The 18290-nt window shown below is 47.3% G+C and overlaps 1 protein-coding gene across 3 annotated transcripts; it reads right to left on the bottom strand.

Annotated features, from left to right (window-relative positions):
- Positions 1-6098: 6098 nt before the first annotated feature.
- Positions 6099-16804, bottom strand: EIF3D (eukaryotic translation initiation factor 3 subunit D). 3 transcript variants are annotated; one of them, XM_050926717.1, is made up of 15 exons: positions 16687-16804; positions 15572-15705; positions 14555-14600; positions 13995-14131; positions 13818-13903; positions 13251-13323; positions 12939-13054; positions 12583-12715; positions 11696-11843; positions 11320-11450; positions 10294-10379; positions 9850-9979; positions 9260-9402; positions 7386-7666; positions 6099-6251 (listed from the first exon to the last, which is right to left on the bottom strand). In XM_050926717.1, exons 2-15 carry the CDS (start codon positions 15692-15694, stop codon positions 6238-6240), a joined length of 1647 nt encoding a protein of 548 aa, XP_050782674.1. In that variant the 5' UTR covers positions 15695-15705; positions 16687-16804; the 3' UTR covers positions 6099-6237. The 3 variants fall into 3 exon arrangements, with proteins under 3 accessions (XP_050782674.1, XP_050782683.1, XP_050782692.1); XM_050926726.1 differs by having other exon boundaries at positions 12939-13051; XM_050926735.1 differs by lacking the exons at positions 14555-14600; positions 15572-15705; positions 16687-16804 and adding an exon at positions 14232-14505.
- Positions 16805-18290: the final 1486 nt, after the last annotated feature.

Genomic DNA, 18290 nt, shown 5'->3' with positions numbered 1-18290 from the left:
CCAGGCAGAGCCCAGGGCGCCTGAGGTGGGCGATGAGCCGCAGGGCCAGGACTTGTCCGGGTGAGCTTCAGATTGGGGCACAGTAGCGTGGCCAGGAGGGGCAGCGGAGGAGCGCCTGCTCCCGAGCCCAGAATTCCCCAAGTGGTGCTGTCGTAAACAGATGGTTAAGGGTTAATGTCCCTTTTACCTGTAAAGGGTTAAGCAGCTCTGTAAACCTGGCTGACACCTGACCAGAGGACCAATAGGGGGACAAGATACTTTCAGATCTTGGTGGAGCGAAGTCTTTGTTTGTGCTCTTTGTTTGGTTCCTTGTTCGCCCTGGGGACTGAGAGGGATCAGACATCAATCCAGGCTCTCCAAATCTTTCTGAATCAGTCTCTCGTGTTTCAAACTTGTGAGTAATCAGCCAGGCAAGGCGTGTTAGTTTTATGTTTGTTTTCTCAACTTGTAAATGTTTCTTTTTGCTGAGAGGATTTTACCTCTGTTTGCTGGAACTTTGAACCTAAGGCTAGAGGGGGTTTCCTCTGGGCTATGTGAATCTGATTACCCTGTGAAGTATTTTCCATCCTGATTTTACAGAGATGATTTTTACCTTTTCTTTCTTTAATTAAAAGCCTTCTTTTTAAGAATCTGATTGATTTTTCCTTGTTTTAAGATCCAAGGGGATTGGGTCTGGACTCACCAAGGATTGGTGGGGGAAAAAGAGGGGGGATGGTTAATTTGTCCTTGTTTTAAGATCCAAGGGGTTGGATCTGTGTTCACCAGAGAATTGGTGAAGCCTCTCAAGGCAACCCAGGGAGGGGAAAGTTTGAGGGGGAGAGGGAGAGTGTCAGACACTGAATTTCTGGCTGGTGGCGATGTTACCAGATCTAAGCTAGTAATTAAGCTTAGAAGTGTTCATGCAGGTCCCCACATTTGTACTCTAAAGTTCAAAGTGGGGGAAAAAACCTTGACAGGCGCCTCTTCCACTCGTCTGTGATTTTGGTGGTGCGCCGCTCTGTCTTTTGGTGGCCTTGCGCATGCGTCGCTCCGTCTTCTGGCGGCATTTCGGCGCATGCACAGGGCCGCCGGAAAAAAAATTCTTGTTTGGCTGCCCTGCGCATGTGCCGCTCCGTCTTCCAGCAGCATTCCAGCACATGCACAGGGCCGCCCAAATGCCGCCAAAGGACATGCGCCTTTTTTCTCCGACGATCCTCCTTAGCAGTGACCCTGGCTACGGCACTGCTGGGGCGCTGACGCCCTGGGTTACTGTCAGGGGCTGAACCCTGCAGCAAGGGCCAAGCGATCCCCAGAGCAGCCAGTCCCCCTAGCCCTTTCCTCTAAACAGCTGCAGTTGTCGCTGCTAAGTGCTGTGATGGGCACCCTCCCCCCCCCCATTGGACAGGCTTCTGCCCCCTCTGCATGGTGGCATGTGGAGACCCGGCACTACCACTGCAGCCACCTGCCACAGAGGAAGGCCGGCTGCACCCACACTTGTTGCTGCAGAGTGCAGCTATACAGCGGGCGGGGAAAGGCTCCAGCAGCTGTGCGCTGTAGAGGGGAAAGGCTCTGGCAGGATAGGCAGTGGAGCACTATTGCATTGTCAACAATAGCAGTGTATACATGGGAGGCACAGCTTCGGTGTGCAGAGAGCCATTTAGGGTATATACCCTGGGTTCAGGTGTGTAGGGCACTCTACTCTCCTAAGCCATGCTTCACTGTCTGCACTGCTCTTTGTATCTGTGCAAGTACTGTACATGCCTCTGTAAGTGTGAACCTCCCACTAGCTGGCGTTAGACATGGTAATAAGTGCCCTTTTTGGGGAAATGGGAAAGAGTTGAGATGGGCTGGAGCTGTTGCTGAAGTCTGATCCTGTTTCCTTTAAGACAAAATAAGACAACCACACAAATGGGGAGAATAGCAGCAAATATAAAAGAATGCGGCTTGTGTCTCTGATGCCAGCTTTCATTTGCAACCTCACTGCTGGAGAAACAGGCACAGCAGTGTCATCAGCAATGGTGAGACAGGCTTTTAAGGCATTGCTTTTAGTTGCCTTTCTAGTCACAGGGTTGCAACAGTGTTGCAAAAGATGGAATTGCCACCGCTGCCTAAACTAGACTATCTTTAGACAGAAGGCTGAGAAAGAGGAGAAATCAAGTGGGTAAGGAATATGATACAAGGGTGGGGGCGACAGCAGGATCCTATGCCTCGTATTCAGGGCTGGCTCCAGGCCCCAGCGTGCCAAACGCATGCTTGGGGCGGCATGCTGCATGGGGCGCTCTGCCGGTTGCCGGGAGGGCAGCAGGCGGCTCCGGTGGACCTCCCACAGGCGTCCCTGCGGAGGATCCACTGGTCCCGCAGCTCTGGTGGAGCATCCGCAGGTACGCCTGTGGGAGGTCCACTGGAGCCGCGGGACGGGTGAGCGGCAGAGTGCCCCCTGTGGCGTGCCGCCGTGCTTGGGGCAGCGAAATGGCTAGAGCCGGCCCTGCTCGCATTCCAGGTGTTTGGGATTTAGCTCTAGCCAAAGTATGTGGGGCAAGGGGAGTCGTGTCGTCTAGGTCCCATTTTCTGGCCCAGTTTGGAAGTCCCTCAAGATCCAGAAAGCCCCATGGTGTGATGGTGAAGCCTAGGAGACAATGACATCTACAATCAAAAAGCTCACTTCTTCCAGTACTTGCATCTCCCCTGCTTGCTCTCATTTAGTGAACCCCAAATAAACAATGTCAAAGGAATGGCAACATCCTCCCATTACCACTAACCAGTCAAAACTCTTCAGTGATTAAACTATAAATGTTTTCTCTAATTCCTAGACTTTGCTCATTCTATTACCTCAACTTGACCCCTTATCACAGTTCTTTTAATGTAAACAAGCCAGATTGTACTAGTCTATTTGTGTCCAACTTTGCTGATTTGTAAACAATTGTATGTGACAGGGAGAACTGGACTTTTGGTACCTTGGACAATTGAGAGTACGGGCTTCTGCATAGCACTGCCCACCAACCAATAAGGCTAAGGGGGAAATGCTTCTTTCCAGGAGGAAGAGGAGTCTAGGGTAACTCATGGAGAGGGGGCACAACCTGATGCATCTGGAAGTGAGCTGAATTTCAGGCCTGTGTGAAATCTCTTTGCAGGATGCTGAGAAGTAATTCTTGCTGGAAGAGGTTGGTGCAGGGAGAGAAGAGCAGATCAGCATTCCATCTGTATGATCTAAAACAAGGGAAGTACTGTATATACACCACCTGGTAGCAAATTCAAGGGAAGTAGTTTGCCCTAGGTTCCACTATTACAACTGTAGCCACAGTGACCAAGGTAGGACTGGTAATACATTGCATGATTAAGAGGGTGGCACTGTAGAATGGCAGAGGCAGTTAGATCTCTGTGGCAGGTGAAATGAGTGCTATGTATTAAATTGAAAAGCACTTGGGGATCAAAAGTGCTAATGAAATGGTAATTAGTACCTCCTTCCAGTAATACACCAGTACATTGGGAGGCCAGGGAGTAGCAACCTATTGACAGTAGCCTGGAATTAAACTCCCCTTCATGGACCTAACCGTATCAGCCACAGTATCAGGGGCTTGTTCTCCTGCACATCTACCAATGTGATATATGCCATTATTTTAAATAATTCAAATTCTTGTAAAAAACATTGCAGCTAATTAATACTTTAATCAGAATGCCATGGCATTCAGGAAAGCTTGGTGCTTACACCCTGGTTCTATACCATTGAAAAAATGGATTTTTAACCACTGATGTCAGTGGTGCAGAATTGGGCCTTTAATAGTTACTTGTGACATACTACAACTGGACTTGTTAGATATTTAAAATGTAAAATGCCTCCTAGGAAGCACTTATGTATTAATTCTTGTAATATTTTTCTCCCGCTGTATGTGGATATAATCAGATGTGAACATGGGCATTTGTAGATAATTATCCTGAAGAACAAGGCTGAGGGGAGATATGATTGCTCTCTATAAATATATCAGAGGAATAAATACTAGGGAGGGAGAGGAATTATTTAAGCTCAGTACCAACATGGACACAAGAACAAATGGATATAAACTGACTATCAGGAACTTTAGACTTGAAATTATATGGAGGTTTCTAACCATTAGAGGAGTGAAGTTCTGGAACAGCCTTCCACGGGGAGTAGTGGGGGCAAAAGACATATCTGGCTTCAAGACCAAGTTTGATAAGTTTATGGAGGGGATGGTATGATGGGATAGCCTAATTTTGTCAATTAATTTGTCTTTGACTACTAGCAGTAAATATGCCCGATGGCTTGTGAGGGGATGGGATCTGAATTACTACAGAGAATTCTTTCCTGGGTGTCTGGCTGGTGAGTCTTGCCCACATGCCCAGGGTTTAGCTGATCGCCATATTTGGGGTCGGGAAAGAATTTTCCTCCAGGGCAGACTGGCAGAAGCCCTGGGGAGTTTTCACCTTCCTCTGCAGCATGGGGCACAGGTCACTTGCTGGAAGATTCTCTGCTCCTTGAAATCTTTAAATCATGATTTGAGGACTTCAATCGCTCAGACACAGGTTTGATACAGGAGTGGGTGGGTGATATTCTGTGGCCTGCATTGTACAGGAGGTCAGACTAGATGATCATAATTGTCCCTTCTGACCTTAGTGTCTATGATTTTACGTGCCAGCAGTGCCCCTCTGCCATGTACACTGGCCAAACTGGACAGTCTCTACGCAAAATGATAAATGGACACAAATCAGACATCAAGAATTGTACATCCAAAAACCAGTAGGAGATAGGGTGACCAGATGTCCTGATTTTATAGGGACAGTTCCAATATTTGGGGCTTTGTCTTATATAGGCATCTATTACCCCCCCTACCCCCCTCCGTCCCAATGTTTCACACTTGCTGTCTGAAGTGTTCTCCTACTAGGGTGACCAGTCTCCCTGGACACTCAACAACAGACTTCAAAGTGGCAATTCTTCAACAATAAAACTTCAAAAACAGACTTCAATGAGAAACTGCAGAACTGGAATTAATTTGCAAACTGGACACCATCAAATTAGGCCTGAATAGACTGGGAGTGGATGGGTCACTACAAAAAGTAATTTCCCCTCTGCTGATACTCTCACCTTCTTGTCAACAGTTGGGAATGGGTGATGCCCACCTTGTTGCATTGGCCCTGTTAGCACTACAAAAGTAGTTTTCCCTCTCTTGATATTCACCCCTTCTTGTCAACTACTGAGAATAGGCCACTTCCACCTTAACTGAATTGGCCTTGTTAGCACTGACCCCCCCACTTGGTAAGGCAACTTCCATCTTTTCATGTGCTGCAATATTTATACTGCTTACTGTATTTTCCATTCCATGCATCTGATGAAGTGGTTTTTAGCCCATGAAAGCTAATGCCCAAATAAATGGGTTAGCCTCTAAGGTGCCACAAGGATTACTTGTTTTTGCTGATACAGATTAACACAGCTACCTCTGAAATCACTCCCCATTTTTTACACTTACAACCTGAAGATTAGCATGTTCTTTTCCCTGCACCAGATAAGACACAAGGCCACAGGGGAACTGGTGGGACAGAGAAAACCCTGCAGTACACTCATCCAGCCAGTTCAGCCTGCCAAAACTATTAGTACCACCTGCTCTGCAGAACTGAGACATTTACATTAGCTTGATTGGGAATTCCTTCATGGGAGAAACCCTAACCGAGGGCACTTTTTGATTTGCCAAAACTACAAGCTGTCAGAGGAGCTAATACTCATAGTGGCTCTATACCAGCATGCTCTCAGTCAGAAAGGGGGACCAATAGTTACACATATTTCAGATGCTTTCAGGTCTCTGATATCACCACTTGTACCAGGGAGAAGAGCAAAAACTGTTTAATCTCTCTTTCCTTTACTGCAGTAGAGAAGAATGCTCACCTCTTCCCAACTGGGTGAAGCAGGAAAACACTAGCACAAAATGGTGGTAGAGAAGACAAAAAAGCTGGAGGCGGTAAACTTTTTGTAAAGCCGCCTACTTTATTACAACAGCTCACTTGCCATTTCAATGGCTGCTTTCGTCCCAGGATTTCTTTTCACGCCACAACTGTGCGGTAGGTTTCTGTGTACAGCATATTTATCCATAAGACAATGAACAACAAACTCATTAAACAGAACAAAACTCTTTATTCTGTTTGTTATATTTGTAAATGAGCACGGTGCAAAGGTTCAGCTAAGATTCCACCCACCAACAAGGGTGAGATGTGCCTTTGGTCACTGAAGCCCCTGCTCCCTGACCACAGGGTTTAGCTCTCTTCCTCTGAAAGAGAGAAAAGAGGTTGTTGTGGAACAATGTGCAGCAGCAGACACCCCTTCCCCCGAGAAAATGCCACAAAGATAAATAATAATCATCATCATAATAATAATAGACATGTAATATCCTTTACTCTTCATGCCACAATCTTGCCTACCCTTTTCACCCAGTACAAGACTGTTCATTAGGGCCACAGCTACAATAAAATCAGATGACCACACAAACTGCTACAGATGATTTTTGTTGCTGCATGATTCACCTGAGAATCTTAAAAACTTAAATTAAAAAAAAAGTCGCTAGCTATTATGACTGTTCCAAAAACCTTCAAAAAGTGAACAGATCCAAGTCCAACAGATCTGCCCAAGGCTACAAACAGCTTAAAATGGCGTTAAGACCTTTTTAACCATCCCATGAACATAAGCTTCAAGTCAGCTTGCCTCCCACAGTGGAGCTAGAACATGCGGGGCACGTGCCAGGGATGAGGGATTGTTTCAGGTAGTCGGGAGGCAAGCCAGCACTTGCCCCAGGCAAGGGTCTGGATCTTCCTTCCTTGTAGAAAGTCTCCCAGTCTGCATGACTAGTGCATCCGCACTCGCTTTCCAGTCGTCCACTTGAAATGGGCTGATTTGGTCTAGCCACTCATTTTTAATGTCTCGCTTTGGATTTCCTCCTATCTAAAACATCATGATAATGGCTTGATTCTCAGTGGCACTGAGCACCTGCCATTTGTGCTGAAATCAATCACTACAACCCCCTGATATCACGGTAATACTGAGCTGAGCTTTCCTTTCCAAGTGACTCCCCCTTCCACGCAGTGTTTCAGATTATGTTTTCCGCTCAGATTAATTAGTCCCTTCCCCTCTCCTCATGGTGAGATTCATATTGCAACTCTCTTTTCATGTTTTTAGATCTCTCTAGGTTTGTATTTATTTCATTATCCTTCCAGTTTCTGGGAGTAATTAACATGTTTACTCTGCTTTCATCACTGATCGAAAGACCCACAGTGACTGTACTCTCCACACACCACCTCTCACCTTGATAGGCAGTGTCGAAATTCCGAGATCTAATCCCCTAGTTACATTACCCCCTTTCTCTCAGGCCTTAGTTACTGAGCACCAGATCACTGAGCATTCTACAGACCTTCCTCCTCCTCCTCCTCCTCTTCATCATCCTCCTCCTCATCGGAGCTGAAGGTGCCATCAGGGAGACTGTAAACACGAATCACTTGCTTGTTGGGGTCTTTGAGGATGAGGTATTTGCCCTCATCCAGTTTCATGCAGACGTCAATGACACAGCGCAGGATGCCCCATGCGTTCTCCATACTCAGGTTAATCTGGCTGGCAAACTCATTAGGCTTGAACTGCTGTGTGCCCAAGATCACGTGGCGCGCAGAGTCCTTTACGTGGTAACGGGACACATACCTGGAGAGGAAAGGCAAAAAAGGTCAGGAAATTCAATGCCCCTGCCCAGACTTCACAGGAAAGTCACCAAAATGAGGCGATCATTTAGATTTTAACTTCTGGGCTAAGCTGCAAGAATCAACCCCCCAATTCAAAAGGGAAAATGGACAGGACTCCCTGGTGGGGAGCCATTCCTGTGTCTCAGATAGTAACTGAAGGCTTGTCTACACTGCCAAATTAAGTTAAGTCAATGTACAGCCACTACAGTAATTAAAGCAGTGTTTCACACCACACTATGGTCCTTCTGTCGGCGATGCATGTCCTCACCAGGAGCACTTCCATTGACGTAACTGTGTGGGGCACTGATGGCTGGAGCCCTGCTGCCCTGCGGGCTCAAAGGTTGGAGCCTCCCACCAACAGGAAATGTAAGTAACGTAGTTTCTATATGGACACTGTGTCACTCTAACTACATTGACTTAAGTACTACACCGGTCACAGAGGTAGAGTTATTAAGTAGATATAGTGGGCTATTTACATCAGTGGGAGCTACGTTGTAGTGTAGATGCTTATAGAGTTAGGTCAACACAAGATATCTTATGTAGACCCAATTCAGTAATGTAGACCAGGTCAGAGTAAAACAGATAGGGTTGCTAAACCGAAGAGATCAGGAACTACGCTTCCATCATCCAAGACAAAAGAGGTGATAAAGGAGATGATTCCCAGGTCCCACAAACAGAAAAGACTTAAGAGTTTTAACAATAAAGAGTCATTAACAGGGGAGAGTTCTGATTTGATCAACAGATTAGTCTGAGGCAGCTGCATGTCACATGGACAGAAACCAGACAGAACAAAGAAGCTAGATTTAAAATATCAAGCATCTTATTTTAAACACCCAGTCACGAGCAATTAAAAAAATGTTAGAGAAAGTGTGTCGCAGCAACAAAGTTGATTTAAAATGTTACAAACCAGCACCCACAGCTTCTGCAGTGCAGCTGACTAGGTCGACCAGCCAGCAGAGGGGGTTCTAATTAAGAGAACTGCATCAACTCTGTGCCAACAGTGTGAAGCAAACAAGGAAAAAGCCACTTGGCTAAGGTGCTTTGGGGACTGGAAGGAGAGGCTAAAATCAGAAATGGATTGCTCAGGAGATCAGTAATGGGACATAGGGCCATTCACTTAAGTTGCCAGTTTCAAGTCACAGGCCCCTGCCAATACATATCTGGAGAATGTGCCGGGGATCTCAGTCAAGATCTAAATCGGTACCACATGAACCACTATAATTATCTCTCACGTTCAGCAGAGAAGCCAAGAATTGAATGGGCCGTGGAGACTGAACTCCACTGTCACATGTACAGGTGGTCTTTCCAGGTCAATCAGCAGGCCATTGTGGGGAAGCAGCTTGCCCCAAACCAGTCTGCGTTGTACCTCATTCTGCCTCAGTCACCAATGCTAAAATATATTCAAAAGAAGTTTTTGGTTTGCCAAACAGAATAAAAATGGGAGGGAATTCTGTGATTGTACAGCTCCTAAAAACAGCTCTCACACACACCCCCCCCCCCCCCCAGCAAAAGCACTTAGAAGGTCCTTGACAGGCAAATCTTATATTGGCCTCACCCAAGTTTAAGATACTCCGATCCAGCCAGCAGCGCACAACACGTCCAGCGGGCTAATTTGTAACTGTTGTTTTTCAGCTCAGTGGCAATCACAGCTCCTCTCTGAGAATCTAGCTTTTGACGCCAGTCTACTCCATTGCAATGCTGAAAAGAGAGGTCAAACCACACTCAGCAAACCATGGGTGCAATTATCTCCGCAACTATGATGAGAACATATAGTGAGTTATCCAATGATACTATGCAAGGAAGAGATGGGAAGCTTAAAAGGACTTCTTGATTCTGGAGTATTGGCCAGTATATAGGGTGCTGGTTGGGGAAAAAAATCAAGGGAGAGCTCCATCGGACTGGTTATCATGTGGAATGCAGGAGCCTGGAAGAGGGTCCAAACAGACTACCCAGCACTTGGGAGACGTGGAGTCAGTTTAGCTGGCACTGCTGGTCCTCCACAGTCACTCTCTTCTGATGGAATTTAATGACATAACAGATACATGGAGTAACGCAAGAGGCTTGTCTCATGTCTTGCCTGCTGTACCTGGTACATCAGATAGCAATGGAGGAGCTAGAGAGGTTTGGTATCTGGTTCTCCCTCACCCTGGAATCCCATTCGTTCAGTGTTTTGATGTTGATGAATGACACTTCTCCGCCAGCTCCTGTCATCACTCCGTCGTGTTCACAGCGGACAATCAGGTCTATGTCATCTCCCAGCTTCCATCTTCGGTACCTGCAACCAAAGAATCTCTGTTATTCTCCACTCCCGGATCCACTTCAGCACTCACAAAAGCCATTCCCTTCCTCCCCTATCAGCCCACAATGAGGATTTCATCCCTCTTCCTTCAAACCCAATATGAAAGGTGAGAGATACTGGCCTGAAGCATAAGTCCCAGAATTTCTCTCATCACAGAGTGTGGCAATGCCCATGGGAAATAAAGCTTCAGTCAGACCACCACTAGCAAGCTGTTAATAGAAGTTACACTCCACCCCTTTTCTGAACCTCCCTCCCCAAACCTATGCACATGCTTGAAGCAAATACCACACCGGTATGCAACAGAGGCCACTTCGTTCTTATCCATGTCATCCTCCACAAATGGGTTTGGGTTGGGAAACTTGTATTTTTCTTTCCCCTGCAGAGAAAGCCAGGACAGATCACGAGAGAATTAAGCCCAACAACTTGAGAGAATTAAGGCAGCTGATCAGAAACACAAACATAGATATGAATAATAAAATCATAGAAATGTAGGAGCTGAAGGGACCTCAATAGGTCACCTAGTCCAGTCCCCTGCTCCGAGGCAGGACTAAGTATTATCTAGAATAGACCATTCCTGACAGGTGTTTGTCTACCCTGCTCTTAAAAACCTCCAATGACGGAGATTCCACAACCTCCCTACATAATTTGTTGCAGTGCTTAACTACCCTGGCAGGAAGTTATTTTTAATGTCTAACCTAAATCTTCCTTGCTGCAATTTAAGCCCACTACTTCTTGTCCTGTCCTCTGTGGTTAAGGAGAACAATTTATCACTCTCCTTTTTATAACAACCTTTTATGTACTTGAAAACTATGTCCCCTGTCAGTTCTCTTTTTTCCATCCATTCCTGCCCCCTGCCAATCTTTCCTCAAAGGTCACGTTTTTCAGACCATTAATCATTTTTGTGGCTCTTCTCTGCACTCTCTCCAATTTGTCTACATCACCATTAGCCACTCACCTCCCCTCTCCCCTTGGAACTAAAGACTCTTTCCCTCAGCCAATCAGCATCCAGCATTCCACAGAGCATTTTAATTTGCCTCTATACTGTCACAGTCCTGACTGGTTTAGTTCATGGAATGCTCCATGAAGAAGAGCGGTGTTCTCCCTACAACCCCGCCCCCACCACCTCCACAAAGTTAATCCACACATCCCAAATTGGAATGATTTCTGTGCAAAGTAATCTTGCCAATAAAGGTGCCTCTTGCTCTAATAAGAGACTGCTCCAGCACTGATATTCATAGTAAGTTCCAGACCTGCAGACTCAGTCTTCCACAGTACTGTCCGCGTGACAGGCTTTGCTAAGCCCACTTGCCTCTTACCATTCTCAGACACTGCTGGGAGAAGTTGTGGTTGATGTAGGTTGCTTCCATGGCCAGGTTGCGAGGTGAATTAAAGGAGTTGCCCTCGTCCTGTGGTGGCTCGTTAGCAGTTTCACTCACTGTCAGCAAGTCTGGGAAAAGAGCCAATGTCAAACGATCATCAGGAGGATAGTTACCCCCCCGAAAAGGACACTCAACCCTCATACTGTGCACCAAATCTGTTCAAAGCACATGCAGATAGTGCAGGAGCTGGGTTGCTCCAGACACAGTGTGGACATTTGAGAAGTAATATTGACTTAAAGGGGGTAAGGAACACTAAATGCAAAAAGCTGCAATTTGTTCCCTTACCCAACCTTGATCCTAGCAACCTCCTCACCAAAGTCAGAATTGTCCCTCTTGTCAAAGAAGAGCTTGGATCCAACTCTCTGGACAATGATGTCCCAGGAATACACAGACCGAGTACAGCTCATCAGTGTGGCCAGGATGGCGTCTGTGGCAAACACATTCCCCTGGGTCTTCGCCAGCTGCAGACGGAGGGAAGAGTGTGAGCGAAGACAGCATACATTCTTCTCCCCCCATCCCAAAAGTAAACTGCAGCCGTAGCAAACCAGACACTGATTCCTTTCTTCTAGACTCGGGAGGCTGGGCTGATATAAGACTCTGATGCACATCAAAGAGATTTGGACACAAACATGTCAAATGCTACTGATCCTACTGACCTCATTCAACAAGTTGGGCAGACAAATGCTGCCCAGAAAATCCAGCCCTGAAAATGCCCAAGCAAGTTGGGGAGAAAAGACAGAACTTAGAGCAGAAGGGAGACCTGCATCTGCAAGCACAAGAATAAGTTCTTCATCCTCTGTCCCTGACTTCATCAACACTCTCAGAGTTATCCTTTCCTCTCAAGACCAGCAATCTTGGGAATGAGATCTGTGATCCTGACATTTCTCTTCTCCTTCATACTTCTTGCCTGTAGGTCTGCCTATCTGCCCTTCCAGAATAGAGCTTTCCTTTGGCTGATATCTATCCATGTGTTAATGAGTTCCTGCCTTGGCCAATACCACTCCCTTTGCTATGGAGATCACAAATTTCTGCTGTCTAAAGAGCTGGATCCTGGATTATTTCTGTTAATCTCGTCTCACTCCAGAAAGCAAGACCATTTTGGACCCCTTGGCTTAGAACAGACTGGGTCCAAAGAATACCACACAATAAGATACATACTGGTGTATTTTGTGAGCCGATGGGCAGGAAGGACAATTATACCTTGCGAATGACTGGGTCATCAGTAGTGGTGACAGTGTGAAAGATGCGCTTAATGCTCCGCAGGGACTTTTCATTCCTTGTGGTAATGCGGTCAAAGGCTTTGTCATAATATTCCAAGGCGCCACAGCACTCTCTGCAGACATAATGAGAGAGCAGTCATGAGACACCAGCACAAATAACTCCATCTCAGAGTGTCAGGGGACAACAGTGACTGGCAAGAGTGTTTCTACTGACCCTGTGCACCTCCCACAAAAGGAACTTCATAAAACTGGATCACAAGCCAGTACCCATCCCTTTCCACACACAGATTACGCCAAAAGAAATACCCACAGAGGCCCTAGCTATCTTGAACTCACATATCCTGTGGCTCTGACACCTCCAGATAGCGCATCTTCATCAGCCGAGGGAAATCCATCTCCTCCTTCACCTCCCAGTCACTGCGAACTTCAACAGAAGAATCGCGAGGCTTCTGCTGTGTGGCCAGAGGAAGGGCAGATGGCCAAAGAAAGAAAGAGACACACAGCACATCAGGATTTGCGTGAGAACAGCAGGAGGAGGAGCGGGTTAGAGGAATGCTACCACAGGGAACAGGGTACACCGAGGTCTGTATAATAAGAACAGCCAGAGGAACTGATCAAACAGTATAGTTAAAAATCAGTTTACTTTACCTGTGATTTTTGGTCCCATTTCTGCCTCACCCCGAATTGCTTCTGAAATTTCTTTTGTAGACGTAGACGGTCTCTGTAAATAGAGGAATGTGACAACCTCGTAAGAAATAGTCCCAACGGCATGTCCCCAGCACTCCCACCTTCCCAAGCCACTGCTGAAACCACTGGGCTCTGAGGTCCCAAGCCACTGCCAGCATCTGTCGAAAGACTGGAGCCCCACAGCTGGCTGAAGCACTGTAACTAGGAACTCTGCTCTCAATGACTCTTTGAAAATGGCAACTTCAGTGGGACAACCCAGCCTCTGAAGATGGCACCACAGCTTTCAGAAGGTGCACATGCTACTTTTAAAACAATAATTTCTTTTCCTGAGTTTGGCTTAGAAAATCCTGTTGGTTCCACAAGCATCACATGAAACCAGCACTTCAAACCACAGCAGAGCCTAGCAAAAGACCTGTCTTGAAGTCTTGGATTTTTGTTACAACTCAATTGACAGAAGCCAATCAGCAAACCTAGACACCTGATCATAGACTCCAATACCAGCACAGAGTTCAGGTTTGGGGTCCTCACCTCTCCTTCTGTTTGGCGCTCTTAGGCAGGGTCTGCATGTTGAACTGAAGCATGTTACGGCGGTCTTTGTCTCGCCGAAGGTTCCTCTGAGAATGAGGAAGGGATGTTCAAGTTATAAATGAGATCTTTACAGCAATTCCACTGTTTCAGAAAGGTTTCAGGAAATGTGCAAGATACCTGTGCAAATCTCATACGATTCCTTTGGTATGCCGTCTTCTGTGTACGTGCTGTATCCACAAGCTGGAAGCTCGTCTCATCCTCCTCATGAAAATACGCATACTGGCTTCCCCCACCAAACTGCGATGAGTACTTATCTGAGGACACAATGACCCAAATTACCTTGCTACCCGTCTGCAAACCAAATATCATGAGAAAAGCTCAGAATTAGTGCTCCCACCCTGTCACCTGGCTCACCCGAGCTTGAAACCAGAGACAGGGCTTTTCTCTTAAAGCAGCCCATTGTGGGAGGGTCCCTCATCCTCTCAGACAAGTTCCCTTTCACAAAGAAGCTCAAAGCCAGGAGCAACACTGAAGGATGGAGACAGCCCCAAGTGCCCCTCTCCAAGGGTAGGGCACACTTCTGAGTTCAAGAAACTTCTCTCATTTGGTGGAGATCTGTAGGACACAGGTTTTGTAGACACCACTAAAGACTGTGACGAGAGGGAAGCAAGGATGATGACTGAAGAAACCTCATATGAAGTATCTCAGACAAGAGCAGCCATCAAAATAGCACTTACTCGTGTACCTCTTGTCCTGATAAGTGGCACCTGTCCAGTCTGCAACCTAATAAAAAAAGACAACAGAAAACAAAGTTGATGAGTGTGTGTCAACCAACATTTTAAACTCTCCCCATAATCTCATAATCCAGATGCCACTCAGTGAGAGCAATTAGTGCTTTATGTTCCAGAACCTACCGTACAATCTTATGACTATCAATATTCCTTAAAAAGCTCCCTGCTCTACTTACACACACTATTAAGAGGTCACGGTTCATATACCAGCAAAGAGTCCTATGGCACCTTATAGACTAACAGATGTTTTGGAGCATGAGCTTTCGTGGGTGAATACCATACCACTCCTTGTAGCAATTGCAATAGGGGATAAGGAAGCTATAAGGAGCAGAACACCAATGGCATGTGTTTCAGAGTAGCAGCCGTGTTAGTCTGTAGCCGCAAAAAGAACAGGAGTACTTGTGGTACCTTAGAGACTAACAAATTTATTTGAGCATAAGCTTTCATAAGCTACAGCCCACTTCATCGGATGCATGCAGTGGAAAATACAGTAGGAAGATATATTTACACACACACAGAACATGAAACAATGGGTGTTACCATACACACTCCAATGAAAGTGAGCTATTACCAGCAGGAGAGAGAAAAACTTTTTGTAGTGGTAATCAAAATGGTCCATTTGCAGCAGTTGACAAGAAGTTGTGAGGAACGGGGTGGTGGGGGGAGGGAACGAGGGGAATAAACATGGGGAAATAGTTTAACTTTGTGTAATGACCCATCCACTCCCAGTCTTTATTCAAGCCTAATTTAATGGTGTCCATTTTGCAAATTAATTAACAATTAACAATTCAGCAGTCTCTTGTTGGAGTCTGTGTGTGTGGCGGGGAGGGGCACTGTAAGGAACAGTACAGGACTCAGACCGCCAATATGACAAGAACAGCTAACAGGAATTGCCATGCAAATTAATACACGGGCATTAACTGATTGCTCCAGTGATTCATTTAGCAGCATTAGCACAGGTACCTTTCCCAGACGATCTCCTTTGCTGAAGGGCTGATATGGCATATCTTTGAACTGCTCTGGAACAGCACATGGACCCCAGCCTGAGGGGTTGTCCTGGATCACGGGTGTCATGAATTTAGCCATCTTCTAAACTCCTTTAAAAAAATGGGGTGGTCAAGTGTTAGGAACATTTTAACCCTACAAGACTGAAGATGAGACTGCTGGGAAACTTCATCTGACACTGACTGGGCAATGATGCCCATTCAAAAGACAAGAGTAGGTGACACCATTTTTAATGAGGTCATACACACAGAAAAGTTTCCAGGGTTAGGGTAACTGCCCAGAATTTCTGGGGTCAAGGAAAAGGTGAAGGTCTCAGGAGCTCTGACAGCACTGTCAGTATGTAATGTAATAATTACTTCCCTATGTAAGAATCTTATCACCTGACCTGTTAGACAAAACTGATAACCTGCCTCTGCCAATGGCAATATAAAAAGCCCCAGAAAAAAAGGTTTAATTTCTCTCTTTACTGCCTATAATAGCACAATTATTTCCCCTGATGGATGTTTCTTTCTGATCACAGCTGGAGATCACTTTATGCCTACGGGGATCTACTGTCCGTATAGTTATTTATTTTCCTAGCTAGTGTCATTGAAGCAGCTATCCTTATTCACAGAAACACCTAATCCTATGTCACTAAGACCCAGATCCTCAAAGGTATTTAGGTACCTAACTCTCACTCAGATCAGCGGGAGCTAAGCACCTAAGCACCTTCGAGGATCTGGGCCTACATGTTAGGTGATGGGTAGGTCCCTCAGCAGCGAGTCCCGCTGGTTAGTGACAAGGGGAGAGTCAGCAGCTCCGCCCCGCACATGGTCACTCGGCTCTGCGTGTGCGGGGGCCTTGCCGGGAACTGTCCGGCCGGGCCTCTCTCCCAGCCAGGGCAGAAGCCGCGCAGGCCGGTCCCGCCCCGCGGGCTGAGGCCGCAGCAGGCCCGACGAGGCCTGGGCTCCCGGCGGGAGTTGGCCCCTGGGCCCGGGGTCCCGTGTCCGGGGCGGATCCGGGCCCGGCAGACTCCGAGCCGCGCGTGGGGCCTCGCGCGCCTGTCCCGGCCGGAGCATGCGCGTTCCCCTCACCTGCGGGGGCCCGGCCGGGTCCCGATGGAGGCAGATGCAAGCGGGCCGGGGGTGCCGGCTGCCGGAAAGCCTGGGCTTGGGCGACGCGCACACAGTCACACACGTCATCACCCCGCGCCCGCTCCCGGACGAACTGTCGTAAAAGCAGACAGGGCAGTTCCGCATCCGCTCGGTGGGGAGACAGTGTTCGCCGTAAAGCACAAAAGCACGCCCGGGCTGTCGTAAACAGAAAGAGCACACGTCATTGTGGGACGTCAAAGAGCGCCGAGAGCTCGCTGCGAGCCAGGCTAGAAAGGGTACCCGAGTCTCGAGGCTGGCTCCTAATGGGGGAGCGCCAGCGCGGCGTCAGTCCCCCAATGTCCCACAGTGCACTGCGCGTCATCACCATCCCACAATGCACCGAGCCGTGCCCTGCCCTGCCCCCAGCATAGCCCCCAGTGTCTCACAATGCGTTGCTTCCCTTCCATCTGCCCAGGGTTGTCGTGCAGTGCGGGGAAGTAGGGGGCTTGAGGCTGCTCTGTCCCATGCTGCCTTGGAAGGCTAAACTAAGACCCAAGCTGTTGGGATGGGGGCCTAATCTAAGGCCCCATGATGGGACCTATAGGTGTGGTGCCACCGCATCCTTGTGTCTCAGAGCTATGCCTTGCCATCTGTATGCATTGTTCATCACAAAAAATATTCTTCACTCCACCTGTCTGCCCTGTACTGTGGGCTTCATAGCGGGGCAGAAGACAGTGTCATCCAAAGAAAAGAAGTGTGTGTGTGTGTGTGTTATTTATTTAAAACTCAACTCCAGCAGTTCATCTCTTCTGCTGGGACCATGCTGGGACATGATTTACCACAGGAATTAGTTCATTGGGATGGGTGATGGGTGACCTCTTTGTTTCTTGTCTATAAAGTGGAGATATTAAGACTGGCCATACTGGGTCAGACCAATGGTCCATCTAGCCCAATATCCTGTCATATGCAGTGTTCAGTGCCAGATGCTTCAGAGGGAATGAACAGGGCAATTTTGAGTGATCCATCCCTTCTCCCTCAGTCCAGTCCCACCTTCTAGCAGTTGGATGTTTAAGGATACCTGGAGCATCTTGGGTAATGCTGTTGATGGACCTATCCTCCATGAACTTATCTAATTCTTTTTTGAACCCAGTTGTACTTTTGGCATTCACAGCATCCCATGGCAATAAATTCCACAGGTTGTCTGTACCTTATGTGAAGAAGTACTTCCTTATGTTTGTTTTAAACCTGCTGTCACGGAGTGTGGGGGAGTCCAGCCCTGTACCCCTCTTCCTGGGACCCACAGTGGCTCTCGGCCAGCCAGTAAAACAGAAGGTTTATTGGACAACAGGAACACAGGTTACAGCAGAGCTTGCAGGCACAGTCAGGACCCCTCCATCGAGTCCTTCTGGGCTTTCAGGGTGCTTGGATCCTAGCTAGGATACCCTGAATTCCGCCCACACAGCCCCAAGCCCAAACTCAAACTGCTTCCCTCCTGCCACTCCCTTCCTTTGTCCCCTTCCCGGGCAAAGGTGTTGACCTTTCCCCTCCCTTACCTAGCTCAGGTTACAGGCCCTGGCATTGTCCATCCCCTAAAGTCCTCCCCT

Source organism: Gopherus flavomarginatus, chromosome 1, assembly GCF_025201925.1.
Source record: "Gopherus flavomarginatus isolate rGopFla2 chromosome 1, rGopFla2.mat.asm, whole genome shotgun sequence".
Lineage (NCBI taxonomy): Eukaryota > Metazoa > Chordata > Testudines > Testudinidae > Gopherus > Gopherus flavomarginatus.
This window is presented reverse-complemented; position numbering and strand designations above follow the sequence as displayed.

Excerpts from the sequence above, each read along its gene's own strand:
- EIF3D (XM_050926717.1), bottom strand. The coding sequence starts at position 15,694 with ATGGCTAAATTCATGACACCCGTGATCCAGGACAACCCCTCAGGCTGG. Across the intron at positions 13,904-13,994 it reads ATCGTATGAGATTTGCACAG|AGGAACCTTCGGCGAGACAA; the intron begins GTATCTTGCACA and ends CCTCATTCTCAG. Across the intron at positions 10,380-11,319 it reads CCCAGCAGTGTCTGAGAATG|GGGAAAGAAAAATACAAGTT; the intron begins GTAAGAGGCAAG and ends CTTTCTCTGCAG.